This window comes from Prinia subflava, chromosome 16 (assembly GCF_021018805.1).
Source record: "Prinia subflava isolate CZ2003 ecotype Zambia chromosome 16, Cam_Psub_1.2, whole genome shotgun sequence".
NCBI classification, from domain to species: Eukaryota; Metazoa; Chordata; class Aves; order Passeriformes; family Cisticolidae; genus Prinia; species Prinia subflava.
In genome coordinates this window covers 13,734,266-13,748,181 of record NC_086262.1, presented here as the reverse complement: position 1 = coordinate 13,748,181, position 13,916 = coordinate 13,734,266, and the positions used below count along the sequence as shown (strand labels likewise).

The window sequence follows — 13,916 nt, the reverse complement described above, 5'->3', positions numbered from 1 at the left end:
AAATTGCCTTCCTGTTGGATTGCTTTATCCATTTCACCATCACAATCAATCAGGCTGTTTGCATTGCACTGGCACCCCGAAAGAGCAGAGGGATCAAATCTAATTCTCACTGTACAAATATGTATATAAAAAAGTATTGATCCCTGCCCCAGAGAGCTTACAATCTAGAAATTAACTCCAGTTGGCTTTATTTCTAAGCAGGACAAACAAGGGGCAGCTTTGGGTCCAAGAATGAAACCTGGATCTTCCAGTACTCAGGTTGAGCCATGCCAGAGGCCTGACCGAGTGCCAAGGCACACCATCCCCATGGACAAGCCCAAAGACTCAGAAAGCACAGCCCCAGAGAGACCCTGAGAACGTGAGAAGCTGGAAAGCAACATTTCCCAAACTCTTCTGCTGGAGAGCCCACTTGCACTTCTACTCTTGAGCTGGAAATTTCGGGTACCATGTTGGTGTGGGGGTTTTGCCTTACCAAAGCCTGCTCGATAAGGAGGCAGAAGAGAATGGCATTGCCCACTTCTCTGAGGCTCTGGAAAACATCAGTCTTCAGCTCTGCATACTCAATGATGTCCTTCAGCTGATGGTGGAAAAACTCCAGGATTCCTTAAAGAGAAGGAAGGACAGTCAGAAAGAGACTGGAATCACTTCCCTGTAATTTGGATAAAAAAGATGATCAATGTCTGGTATTAATCACAAATTGCAGCTGCTGAATGGATACACAGAGACTGGGAAGAACTAACATGCAGTGTCTTATCCTGCTTTCAGCAAGCCTTGGGAAATAGGGAGTAAGTAATATAAACTCCCTGGATTTCTTCATCAGAGGAAGAAGGAGGTTCCAGACTGTGATGGATGATTTGGTGCTGGCTCATGTACAGCAACCACAGTTTCTGACTGCAGCCATGCTGCAAAAAAGTCTCTTCACCAGCTGAGTGGAGCATTTAAAAAATACCAAAAGCTTAGAGAATCCTGAAAACATAAGAGAGGCTACCAGAAGACATTTCCTTATCAGCCATCCACGTGTTCAAATGGAAATTTCCAGCAGGAGATTTCCTGGAAAGGTTTCCTGTACAATAGCAGAGCAGCTGAAAGTGTCCCAGCAAAGCTGGCTGCCAGTGGCACTGGCAGGAGAGGTGCCAGCCTGGATTAACCATGAATGTGAGTAAATGCTGCAGCAGCACGTGGCTGAGCTCCTGCTCAAGGATCCATCCACAGCACCCACCTGGAGAGCCATACTCATGTCTTGGCAAGCGGCAGATCTTGGGCATCACTTCAATCAGAGTCTTCACATACTGCAGGATGGTGCCTTGGAGCTGTTGGAGACAAAGGGAGGTTAAACTGGAATGCCAGGTCTCCTGGCACTGGGTTTGAAAGAGGCTGCTTGTGGATGGGTCCACATCTGACAGGATCAAACTTCAGCTGGAGTCTGAGAAGAACTTGCTTAATTTGGATTTCACTCAAATAGGAAATTCAGGCCAAGTGTATGGAGTCAGAATGCTTTTACAGCTTCCTCCCAAAGAATAAATCCCAGCTGCATGGATTTTTGACTTCAAAATACAGCTTGCTGTGTTTGCATTGTTTGCAGCTGAAATCCAAAACAAGGCTCAGTCTTGGATGCAGCTGGACTTGTGCTTCTAACCCAAAAAGCATTTCACCAGAGCTGCCAAAGGACTCACTCCCTAGCACAGGAAATGCTCCTTCCACCTGAGGAATGATCAGCGGATACACAAGAGTTTAATAAAGAATTTACATTCATTCTGCACATCTGATGTTTTGGACACGCATGGATTAGAGCAGAGCACACTGCTTAGTTTAAAGCCCTTGCTGTCATTTGGAGTTACACACCTGCACCCTGTGGATACATTATATGAGATAACGCACTAAATTCCATTTAGTCAACTGTCAAATCTTTGTGCTGAATGTTGTCTGATCCTGCTGGGAGCACTCCAGCATCCCACAGGAATCTGGGACTCCTCACCAGTGGAAACCAGCCCATGGCTCCAGGTGTTCCATGTGGATCGGGGGACACGGAGGTGCCTCGATGCGAACACCCCGATCCCAAAGCCCACACCCAGCCAGGCTTTGGGGTTTCTCCACCCCCAGGCTCAGAATTACCAGGCTCTTGACGATCTTCAGCAGCTCCTCCATGACCACGGCGATGCCCTGGTAGCCCAGGAGCCGACAGATGGTCTTGAAGTGCGGGGGCCCCACAAAGTTGCGGTAGGAGCTGTAGATGTGGCTGTAGGCGATGTTGAGAGGCTGGAATTGGAGCACAGGGACAGTCACACAGGGCCAGTGACCACACCTGCAATTCTCCCATCACAGCATTATGTCCCATCACTACAAATCATTTTTAAGGAGGAGAAGGAGGAAAAATTAAGTACTGATGGCCATCCCCGCTTCTGCTTCTTGTGGGAGAAGAGACTGCTTTTCCTCCTATGTCCTATATAGGAGGAATATATCCTATATATCCTATACTCTATATATCTTATACTATATATCCTATACTCTAACCTCAACACTGTCATGTCACAAGGTTTTATCATCCTCCTACGTAGCAACACCACTTTCATTTCCAAGGTAATTTACTCTCCCATAAACTCCCTATCAAATATTTCAGTTCAGTGGCCCTTTGCCTCTTCAAAATCAAATTGTTCTCTACTAAAATGAGAAGTTTTATATATATTTCAGCAGACAGATATTTTTTCCCTATGAGCACTTGCTTTAAATGAGGCTTATTAAGGAAATCAGGAACTGAAGCAACTGAGTTTAAGAGCAGATGGAAAAGACACAGAAAAGACCCTTTTGCATCTTGCAGAGCTTTACATCAACCTCTGCTTAACAGACATCCCATGGGTCTGTGAAAAGGGGTAAGAATCTGACACTGGCCTAAGGAGAATGGTGCCCAGGACATTGCCCCCAAAAATTCTTAGCAGCAGGGAACAGAAAGTGATTTCCAGGAATGTACTCTATCAGTGTCATCATGGAATCATGGAAATTGCTGCAACGTTTCATCACTGGAACATTTACAGGATCCATTTGGTGTGAGGCAAAGAGAAGTAGGGGGAATTAATTCACTTGTGTGTTCTGCAGAGAAAAAGTACTGGGAATCAGATTTAGCTGAGACACCACGTGCTCAGAGAGGGCTCTGCAATGGAAGTGTTGGCATCACGACTCAGCCCAGCAGAGGGGCTGCACTCTCCTCTCATGACATCTCTACTTCAGCCTCAGTGAACAGCAAAAGATAAAAAACCAGAAAACAAATCAGACTGAATCCCAAATGCCTTCCTGTGGGTATTGCAGACTTCACCCTACAGGGATCCCCTCTCCTTCCAATATCAGAGCCAAGGGAGCAGTGGGATGAAGGCACTGAGGAAGTTTTGGGTGAAAGGGAGCAAGGGCTGGAGTAGCACAACAGGGCAAAATGCTGTCTTTGCTCCACCACTGCACTGAGGCTCCTGTCATCCCCCACTCCTGACTCACTCCACAAGATTTACTTTTAAAATGTCATTTGAGCTGCTAATGGGTCACAAAGTCATTTGCTAAAAATTGGTAAAGTATTTTCTTTTGCTCCCAGCTATAGAATTTCACTGATGTACTGACCACGCTTTCACAGACTTGTCAGTTACTTTAATCAATTAATTGCCCCTCATTTTGTCACAGCCCTACAGATCTGGTCCAGCAGGTTGTTACCTGCTGCAATTCCTAAGTGCTCTTTGAACCAGCACAAATAAGGCATGGCTAGAAAGTCCCCTATTTTCTGTGAAATGTAATTTCACCTCTTGTCCCTGGTAGGTGCAAATAGCCCTGAAACACTATTAAGTGCAGAAAGACTACCTTGGAGGCTCATTCACAATAAGCAAGAAATTTCTCTCCCATCGAAACTTAAAAAAAAAAAATAAAAGGCCCCCTGAGCATGTGTCAGAGTTAAGAATTATTTAGGCAGACAGAAGCCTACTTTCAAAGTTCCTTTTTACCAGCTCTTGAGAGAATTGAGCACCCTGCTTAGGCTTCTGTCTGCATCTTCAGGTAACCAAGTCTTTAAAAATCTGGTAGAGACAGACCCAAAGGCACTGGTTATGCACTCGATACATTTGAAAAACTGCAACGTGTTTTTTAAAAAGTGTTTCTGTTTAAACACCAGGTACTGCCCAACCTGGAACATTTGCCAAATGGCCAACACGACCATCCCAGAGGGAAGTCAGTGCTCCAGGGCCCCAGCCCAGCCTCCCACAGCTTTTGTTGCTTTAACTTTTGCAAGGCACTGTCCCAGCCCCAGGTGTCCCCACAAAGGGAGTGCTGAAGGGATGATCCAAGCACCCCAGAGATGGCACCCTCCTTCCTTCCACACCTCTCTGCAGGCTCCTCTACCCTGTTACTTCTCCAGGCTTAGCACACTGGGGCTCATCCTTGCTTGGGGGAATAAAACCTCCTTATTTCAGTGGGCCCATGAATCCACACTCATTTCTGGAGGGCTCTTTGCTATTCCATGGCCAGGGAAGTTCTGTCTGTGCCTGTGCCTTGTTCCCCTGAGATGGGCTACCAGCACTGGCACCAGCTGTGGTGCAGCTGGCCAGGTTTTCCCCACATCAGGGCTGATATTTGGCTGTACAGGCAGCCAGAAGCTGGTGGTGCTGCACAGCCCCCAGCTCACAGCACTCCCTCACTCCTCAGCAGGACAAAGGGGCTGCAGAGCAGCTCCCAGCCAGCTTCTCCCTTGAGTGGGGGGTCTCAGCAATTAGCCTGATTGGGAGAAGACACATTTTAGGATGTGCACTGGCTGCAGATGAGCAGGATGATTCACGCCTGCCTGTCTGCAGGATGAGGTGTGTTCCTGGAGCTCTCTGCAGAGCACCAACAGCAGCCTCGCGTCGAATAATAATGCTCTGCCAGCAATTAAAAATATAACTCCATTTAAGGGTGAGATACACAGCCTGGGGTAAAGACTGTAGGATGTAAAAAATGACACCAGTGGGTATTTTAAGACAAAGCAGCTGAAGGCACAAGCTGGCAGCACAGCACAGCACAGCACAGCTCACTCCCCCACACTGGGCGGCCGCCTCTGACCCCTCAGTGGACCAAAGCAGAAGCCTGACCCTGACCCTTCCTGGGAGCAGCAGCTGCTGCAGACACTGGGGAGGTTTGCCCCATCCTTGGTTTGGGGCCAAATGGGCAGGTTTTGGGGATGGGAGGCTGGGATTTGCAGCATGGGGCAGAGCTCCCAGTGTCCTACAGAGCCCCTCCTGTCCCCAGGTCTCAGGGACAGCCATCTGTAACTGTGAGCGTGTGGCCAAGGTCCCAGCATTGCTTTAGGGGCTCAGGAGTTGCCAGCGATGCTCTGGAGAAGCTTTAGCAACAAAACAAACCCCAGTTCTATTTCCATGTCTTTGACCTTGTTGTTGGCCATCACTCAGACCTGTCTGAGCTCACCTGAGGAAAGGCAGGGAGAGTTTTATCAGATAAAATTGAACAGAGGGAGATAATAGGTAGTACTGACTGTTACAGAATTCCCTTGGAAAAATGAAGAGCTAATGAAGGAGCAATATACTCAGAGACAAAAAAAGAACTTGCACACAGCCCAAGACAAGTCAGGGCTCCCAGCCAACCTAATTTCAGAGCAACAGCTGAGAGTGTCTTAGAAAGTGGAATGAGTAACTCCAGACTCAGCATCAACATTTCTGGCAAAGTTCCTCTCGAGCACATTTTGGCTTTAGAGGAGCAAGTCACTTGTTCAGAGCCTGTCCCTACCAGGGCCATCTGCCCCTCCTGGCCACAGGCTCGACCTGCTCCCCTGAACAGCACAGGCACTGCCTTTGCTCTCCCTCCTGCCCTCTCACCAGACTGACTGGGGACATCCCCAAGCTGTCTCTAAGTCAGAGGCATTCAAAGAAGAGTGGGTCTTAATCCCATGTAGTTCAGCAGGAGGTCAAAGTCTTTGAAAACCCAATTCCTACTCACATCACACAGTCAGAAAATATTAAAAGGTTACTGGAAATGGCAGCACGATCAGGGATCAAAATGTACTGCTTATAGCTCTAACTTAAATCAGTAGTTTAAGCATGCAAGAAATCACAGAATTAAAGACAAAGTCCCTGAGTCAACGGGTACCACAGGCCAGGATCCCACATTTCACACCATGTGCCAACGTGTGTAACCCCAGAGCCTGACAGGGCTCAGTGATGGTCTTGCTGGGGGACTGTGGATACAGGAAAAAAATAAAACCCAAATAAGCCAGCAAAAAAAGCTACCTGGCTTGCTTTTTCCTGCCTTGGAGACACACACTGCTCCCTGGCAGAAGCTTTTAGGGATAACACTCCCAAATCACTGGAAGATGCCTGCCCATCCCTTCCTATTGGTTGCCATGGTGAGAGATGACGGAGCCCGAGCCGGGTATAAACCAGGGAGCGCTCGGGAAGGGATTCAGCAGAGGCAGCAGGAGGGGAGTGCTGGCAGGGCACTGCCTGAGGCCACTCTGTCACCTGAGCCACCGCCACGGGGACACCGCGGAGCTGGCCGCAGGTAAGAGCTGGCTCTGGGAGGGCTCAGCAGGGCACGTGCAGCTCATGCAAGAACTGATCAGCAGCCACTAAGATGGGCTTATTCTTGAGTGAATTAAAGTAAAATTAATTACTGTTTGAGAGAGAGGGAAAAGGAAAGAATAGACCAGCTCAACTGAAGGGAGGTGCTGCTCTGAGCATTCGCTGGCTGGAGAGGGAACCCTGCAGCGGGGCTCAGAGAGCACTTTGGGGATCTAAGGAAGGATGTGCTCAAGTAATTTGTGGCTGTTGCTAAACAGCCACGCAGCTCAGAGAGTATTAAAAAACTACTGGACATTGCACCATCAGGGATCATAATCTACTACTCACTGGCTCTGGCTCAAATCAATTTAACTGCTTAAATTTGTGAAGCGGGCAGTGTCTTTTTTCTTTTTTTTTGTCTTTTTTCTGGTTTTTTTCTTATTATTCATATATTTGTGTTTCCGTAGAGGCACTGCTTTTACATTTCATCAACTTACAGACTTCACATTGAAGATCCTGTTATTATCCTACTATTGCAGTGTGAGATGCTGCAGGAACAGAGAGTTTATACTTTATTCATGAAAGTACAGAAAATGCAGCGACAACTTGAAACAGTGAATTAGTCATTATGGAGCTTTTTAAATGGCATTTAGGCATTAAATCAAAATATCTGTTGATTGGCAGCTTCAGAAGGCAAGCTGGATTTAGTTTAATGATCACTTTATGTTAATTACACTTGCAGTATCCTTTTTATTTTGTGGGAAACAAAAAGCTAAAAAAGCTTCCGATACAAAAAAGCAGTCAGAGATTTTTTAAAAAATATAACCAGAGTAAAAAGTATACCCTGTGCTCCAGCTGGGTGTTTTGGTTATGAAGCAGAGTGATACAATGGTCTGGGCAAGAGCAGGATTTACCCTTTATAATTTTAGCCAGGATAGTCGTGAGTCCAGTCTAAGGGAGAGGAGAAGTCAGTGGAAAGACCGATGTCACAGGGGAATGTAAAATCAGTCTTGACACGAGTCAGAAACCTGAGCCTCTCCCTGCATCTGCTTCCAGGGGCACGATGAACATCGAAGTGCACAACATCACCTACACCAGTGCCACCGTGTCGTGGGCCATGAGCAGCCCCTGCCCAGAGAACTACTACCACGTCATGTACCGCCCCAACTGGAACAGCGTCTTCGCCGGCTACCTGCGGCAGAACTTCCACCGCGAGGAGCGCGTCCGGCACCCGCTCAGCTCCCTGGTGCTGCACCGCCTCACGCCCTCCACCATCTACGTCCTCTGCATCACCTGCAAGAACTCCTACCCCTCCAGCAACCACTGCACCACCTTCCACACTCTGGACAAGATCCCGCTGGTTTTCGGCGGCTCCAAGCACGAGCCCACGGCGTCCGTGTGGATGGTGAGCAGCCTCCTGCTGCTGTGCCTCCTGGCCCTGCTGGCCTACGGCTGCCTGCAGCTCTGGGCCGCGCGGTGCCGCCGCGCCGCCGGCCTGGGGCACCCCGGCAGCAGCCCTGAGGAAGGGCTGGAAGGAAGCAGCTCCCCAGAGGAGCTGCGGAGTGATGGACTGAGGGAGGAGCTGCTGGAAGTGCCCATGACCACTGTGTTAATGAGGAGCTCCAGCTTCACGAAGGAGAGCCCGTATAATTCGCCTCACTGCTTTTTTTCCTATAAAAATAGCGATGATAAAAGGGCCATCTTGCCACAGCATGGCCTTCAATGAAAGCAGAAGAAAATAAAATCTTGCTTAGAGGTTTGGTTTGTCTTGCTCTTTCCCAGCTCTTGCCAAAAGGACTTTCTGTGTGTCCATGGCAGCTGTCTGTCCCAGGGTAGAACATGAGGCATAGACATTGGTCACGGGAAGAAAGATTTTTGTCAAGTGATACAAATACTCTCGTTTGCTGAAAATTTTTAAAAAAGAGACCAAGTCAGCTCTCTGGGAACAGCCAGACTTGGCAGACTGAGTGTCATTAGCTCACGTGCATCAGTGCTGTAGGTTCACTTCAGTCATCAGTGTGCACAAGAAATAAACTCCACTCAAGTAGTCTCACACTTGAGTGCCCTTCCACTAGCATCACACCCCAAGCCCTTGTAACGCCTGTATAAACAGTCATTGCAGCCTGAGAAAAAAGCTTTTTGTCAGTATGAAGTAGTGCACACACAAGTATTTTAGAAATTCCCACTTTGAACAGAAAATGGGATTCCTGAAGCGGTACCTTCCTTGGGAAGCATCACTGCATCAGAGCAGCAACTTGCTCACTTCCCTGTGCTTTTAGATGGATTGACTCAGACCCACTGCCAACACCAAGCAAGAGCAGTGCTGACATCCCTTAACATGGGCATTTTATGGAGAAGAATATGGAAAAGCAACAGCACCAGCACACTGAATCTGCTTCTTGCATGGCCCTTTGATTGCATACAGCAATGTGACCCTGCTCATCCGCACCCACCACTCTGTTAATGAACTAGTCCTTGCATTTCCTTCTCTTCCTAAATAAATATTTCCAACACCCACCCCTGCTGGCTGTCGTGGTTCATTTACTGACCTTGGACCCGTAGAGGTAATAGGGCTGGACATTGGCTGGCTTGTCCCGCTGGGGCTCCTGTGTGAAGGGGATTGCTGTCCTCACAAACCTGCGGGGAGGGAGGTGGTCAGAGCCTGGTTAACTGAGCACACACAGGGCACGGTCTGGGAGGACCTGCAGCTGCAGGCCAGTTAGAATTCATCACCTGAGCTACACCAACAGGAATGCAAAATCCTGCCACAATCTGTTGGTAGTGTAAAACCTAACAAAGGAAAGATTTCTTCTCATTTTTGGCAGGCAAGAAAACAATATCTGAGCAGTTACCAGAGCTCTCCTGCTGAGTAAACCAACCCCCAGCCCCTTCAATCACTGTCTAACTGCTGCTTGAATTTGTTACTAACATTTTCAAGACCAAAGGAAGACGGTGAGCTTCAACTTCATAACTTGCATCCTACAGGGTGCACAAACCTCGCCACAAAGATGATGCCAACTTTATGTGGCAGGTTTGACGTTCTGGAAAGAAAAGCAGGGTCTCCAGTGGCCTTGCTCTCCCTCCTCACCTGTTGGTGGACCCGTTGTAGCAGTAGTTGGGCAGGAAGTCGAAGTTGAGCTCCCAGAAGACGTGGAGGGTGATGCGCCCATAGGGCGCGGACACGTTGTGGTTGGCCTCGCGGAACATGGCATCGAAGCTGTCCAGAGTCATGTGCTTGCACAGCAGCCTGTGAGTCAGGCGATTGATCTCCAGGAGCCACTCCAGCTCCTGCAGCACACAGAGCAGCAGAAAATGCAACGTGTTACAGCAGGAACAGCTGATTTAACTGCCGGGGGAATGGTTTTTTATCCACACGCACGCAGAACTAAAGATATCAATTTAACTCAGCGGCCAAGGCCGATTGCACTTCCACTCAAGAGGGTCCTGGTCCAGTATTTTGTGAACCTGCAGGAAGCAAAATTAATTTGCTCCCCACTGAGCACTGGCTGGCTTTCACCTCAGAACCCTCCAAAGGTGGAAACTGGTAATTTTACACTACTTGACTCTGATGCTCCTGTAACATATCAAAGGCAGCAAATCCTGTACACACACCAACAGTGTCACAGCCACTTTCATTCAACTGGGAATTAAAGCCAAGATTTCCTCCTCCCAGTTCACAGGACTCTCTTATATGAGCTCTGCAAAGTCTAACTGCTGACTGCCACCTTATGATTTACCCAGATACTTAATGGTCTGATAATAATGCAATTAAAGCTGCATAAACAGAAATAGTAAAGACTCAGCAGCACAAAGGAAGATACATGACTGGCTGAAACCTGCTGCAGGGGAACTCAAAAGAGAAGACAGTTGACTGTGTACCCACAGCAGTGTATTAGTCTCCCTGCTCATACTCAGAGTCCATAAAATCCTCACCACGATGGATGTCAGGTCCTCGCTCTCGAAGCGGCTGATGGCCTGGTCTAACGATTTGTACATGGCTGCAGAGATGCGCTGGGTAATGAGCCTGTTCAGGTCGATTGATCTGCCCAGCAACTGCCAAAAGAAGAGAGTTGCATGTTATATACTGATAGGGGAAAAGGTATTTTGTTTTTTATTCAACACACAAATTAAAACTGAACCTCGAAGTCTGCTTAAATGTGAAAGCGGTGGCACAAAACTCATTTTTGTGTCACAAACAGATTCAAACCTTCTCAGTCCAGAGCCTATCTCAACTAGGATGCCCTCCACCACCAAAAGGGTGACAGCCCAGGAGTGATGAGTACTGGAGTCTGCTGCTTGCACTGTACCTGCACGTGCCTCTGCTTGAGCAGTGTTTCGTAGCGGTTGGATGGTGGGTACGGAATGATCACCCCGTAATTCTTGCACTCAGCCCGGAAACGTTTGTCCAGTAGAACACTGAAAAAGGGAAGCAGGGTCAGGAAAATAGAAATGGAAACTATCACCTTCTCGATGTGTCTTTCCAAAGTAGTTTCTTGCCCTTCTTTTAATCTTGGCTCTGAATGCCAAGAAATCTCTGCACACTAAATCACAGAGCAGTGGTTGTTATCTTGGGGAATGCCCTGCTTGTCTTTTGTGGCTAAAACATTCAAAAAGATTAAAAAAAAATGTGCTGAAAGACATCAGTGCCAGGAACTGGGTGGTTCCCCTGGTGTGCTCCCTCCTTGAAGATCTGCTGTGGGAACATTTGGTTGGTGATGGTGACTGTCCTCCATCTCTGAGGCCAAATGTGACCTAGAGACAGAACTCACAGTCATATGGAAGACTTGGTTCACCTTCGGGGCCATGAGAAGAAGACTCTCACTAGATTTCATCCATGCCCTTCAAACTGGTAAGGAGGATATGCCACAAAGGTTCTATCTCCCCAAAGGGAGAACAAGTCCTGCTGCTTTACTAGGGCAGGACAAGGGCATATTCCTGTTTTGTAGAGTTGGGACCAGTCCTCTGCCTGGTACACTAACAGCAGTCAAGCAAGGACATGCCTGTAATAAGCTCAGTTTGCTTTTCTGCTGCTCTCACAAACTGTACTCCAACAGCTACTTCGGATGCCAATTACTTTTTTTTCACGTTTAACTGTGTCTCCTTAATTAATTTTCCCCATCTACACCGTTCTGCCATGGACAGCCAGCTCTGGGGGACAGGGATGATCTATGTTTTGTCCTCTGCTCCCTGAGGGAAACCTTTGGAGAAGAGCAAATTGGATGCAGCAATATCATCAGTCACCATCAGCAGTCAAGTTCTCCTACCTGCCAGCCATTGCTTTGTAATAGGCAAAGATCTGATCTGCCAGCTTGTACACAAATTGATCAAAGCACAAATTCACCTGGGGGGGAAAAAACAAGACTTGGTGAGGGTGTCACCAGCACAGAACAGCTCCTTCCTATGCATGCAAGATCAATACAACCCAACACAGCTCTCTCATTTAACACAAACATGTATTAAAAGTCACACTAGCTAAAAACCACACTGCAGCTCTCACAGTGCTGAAGGTAAGCAGAAGATTGCAGTTACATTTCTCTCTTTATAGTTTCTGCATGTTCTTGCAGGTCCTGGTATCCCACCCCCAATCATCCTTCCCTCTCAGGGAATATCTCACTTTCCTGTGATGTCTCAAACCCTCTGCTCATCAGACTCTGCCATGTCCCCAGTGTTCGACAGCTTTTGGCTTCCATGGTTCCCTCCAGGTACAGCAGGGCTGAAGCCCTTAATCAGGAGAGTCTGCAGGGTCTCTGGAAATGCTGATCTTTTTGAAAACGTCTCCATCTCATGGGATATTTCTTTCAGGAGAAAGGTGCCTATAATGAACTGCTGGGTCAAGCAGGGCAGTGTGACCCCAGTGAGCTTTTTCCATACAGTAAAGATGAAGAGAACTTACTTCAGCTTCAATTTCATCATACAGGAACTGCTTTTTGAACTTGGTCAAAGCATAGTATGCACTGTCATTGTAGAGGTCCAGGGGGTACAGCACATACCTGAGGGCAAGAACACAGACAACATCTAAAATTAACTTTGGAGCTTATCAGCATAAAGCATAAAATATCAGTAGCCAGTGCATGTTATGCCCTGCCTGATGCAAAAAAAAAGGCTTCTCTTTGACTTCACACCAATCACTGCCACCCCCTGCAGCCCCTCAAACAGTCCCTCTTTATCCCTGAGTTCTGCAGTCAGCAGCTACAACCACCCTGGAAGTGAGCTAATTATGAGTTGTTCAATCAACACTTGCTTCTTTTCTGCCCTTAAAAAAGCTTTCACCCTGCCCTCACTCCACAGAGGGCTCTGACAATGCCCACACAACAGAAAACCAAGTTTTCCTAATGAGGAAGACGTTATGAAGATTAATACACTGGCAGAACAGCAATACCTCTCATCATTTATCCCACACATAAAAAAAAGTTGAGGTGGCTTAGCCTGGGCCCACCCCCTTTGGTGACACATCTGTCTCAGTGCTGTGTGCAGGTGACAGTGCCACCGAGTCCTGCCCACATCCCAACAGTTGCCAGCTGCTGTTTGTGACACACAAAGGAGTGCCAGTGCCAGGAAGTCGCCCCTGTGTCTGCTGAAGAGGTGCTCACACATCACCACTCATGTGACAGCAGATCCAGGAACGTCTGTTTACCTCCCACATCAGAAAGACTGCTCATCACCAGCCCACCCTTCTTCCTGAGCAAAACCCCAAACCCCAGCACGTGCACGGCCCCAGGGGAGCCCAGCAGCTCTTACTCCATCATGGAGGGTTCTTTGGTTTCCAAAATATGGTCTGTGAGGATCCAGGGCATGGACATCTCGATGGGGAACTGGATGCGGCGGCCCATGGTCAGCTCCAGGAAGAACTCCCGGAACCAGAGCTGGGACAGGTCACAGCACTGCTGCAGGGCTTCTGCAATGCAGAGAGGAGCCCTGTCACCCCCATGTCACTGCCCTGGGGGTGGCACTGAGGGCATGACACAGGAGGCAGCTGCTGCAGCCTTGCTTTTGGGTATGGAACACTTTTCTGGGATGCCTCTGGTTTAAACCCAGACCATGTCCATGCTGCCTGAGCACTTGGTAATGCAGGATAAAGGAAGGGATCCCCCCCTTTTGCTCTAGAGGGCCAGGGAGAACACTTGAATGGCTCAGAATTATTCTGGAAGACTTTTTCTATGGCTCAGTTTGTTTGGGACAGAAGAAAAGCCCAGTCCTAGAAAATAAACAACCACCTGCAGCTATTTGCTCTTGCTGACAGCCCTGTTCACATAATCACTACCACACAGAAGCATGCCCACACCAGGCAGAAGCAGGACATTTGGGAAAAATCAAGGAAAATCTTTTGAATAGGTCAACGAGGAGCAAAGCTGATCTGCTTTTGACTTTCTGAGCATGCAAGGGCTGGGTTCAAGCCTCCCC

General features: G+C 48.1%; 2 protein-coding genes across 2 annotated transcripts in view; one reads left to right on the top strand and one right to left on the bottom strand.

Moving 5' to 3' along the window:
- CYFIP2 (cytoplasmic FMR1 interacting protein 2) overlaps nt 1-13,916 on the bottom strand; it is a 48,769-nt gene that overhangs the window by 13,273 nt on the left and 21,580 nt on the right. Inside the window, exons 17-26 of the mRNA XM_063413654.1 lie at nt 13,254-13,410; nt 12,409-12,505; nt 11,780-11,856; nt 10,823-10,931; nt 10,449-10,568; nt 9,604-9,803; nt 9,065-9,152; nt 2,113-2,256; nt 1,220-1,310; nt 473-603 (exon numbers count right to left, since the gene is read on the bottom strand). Coding sequence (XP_063269724.1) covers nt 473-603; nt 1,220-1,310; nt 2,113-2,256; nt 9,065-9,152; nt 9,604-9,803; nt 10,449-10,568; nt 10,823-10,931; nt 11,780-11,856; nt 12,409-12,505; nt 13,254-13,410 — 1,214 coding nt within the window. The remainder of the gene's footprint in view (nt 1-472; nt 604-1,219; nt 1,311-2,112; nt 2,257-9,064; nt 9,153-9,603; nt 9,804-10,448; nt 10,569-10,822; nt 10,932-11,779; nt 11,857-12,408; nt 12,506-13,253; nt 13,411-13,916) is intronic.
- Nucleotides 6,454-8,241, top strand: FNDC9 (fibronectin type III domain containing 9). The gene is made up of 2 exons (XM_063413831.1): nt 6,454-6,516; nt 7,572-8,241. Exon 2 carries the CDS (start codon nt 7,579-7,581, stop codon nt 8,239-8,241), a length of 663 nt encoding a protein of 220 aa, XP_063269901.1. The 5' UTR covers nt 6,454-6,516; nt 7,572-7,578.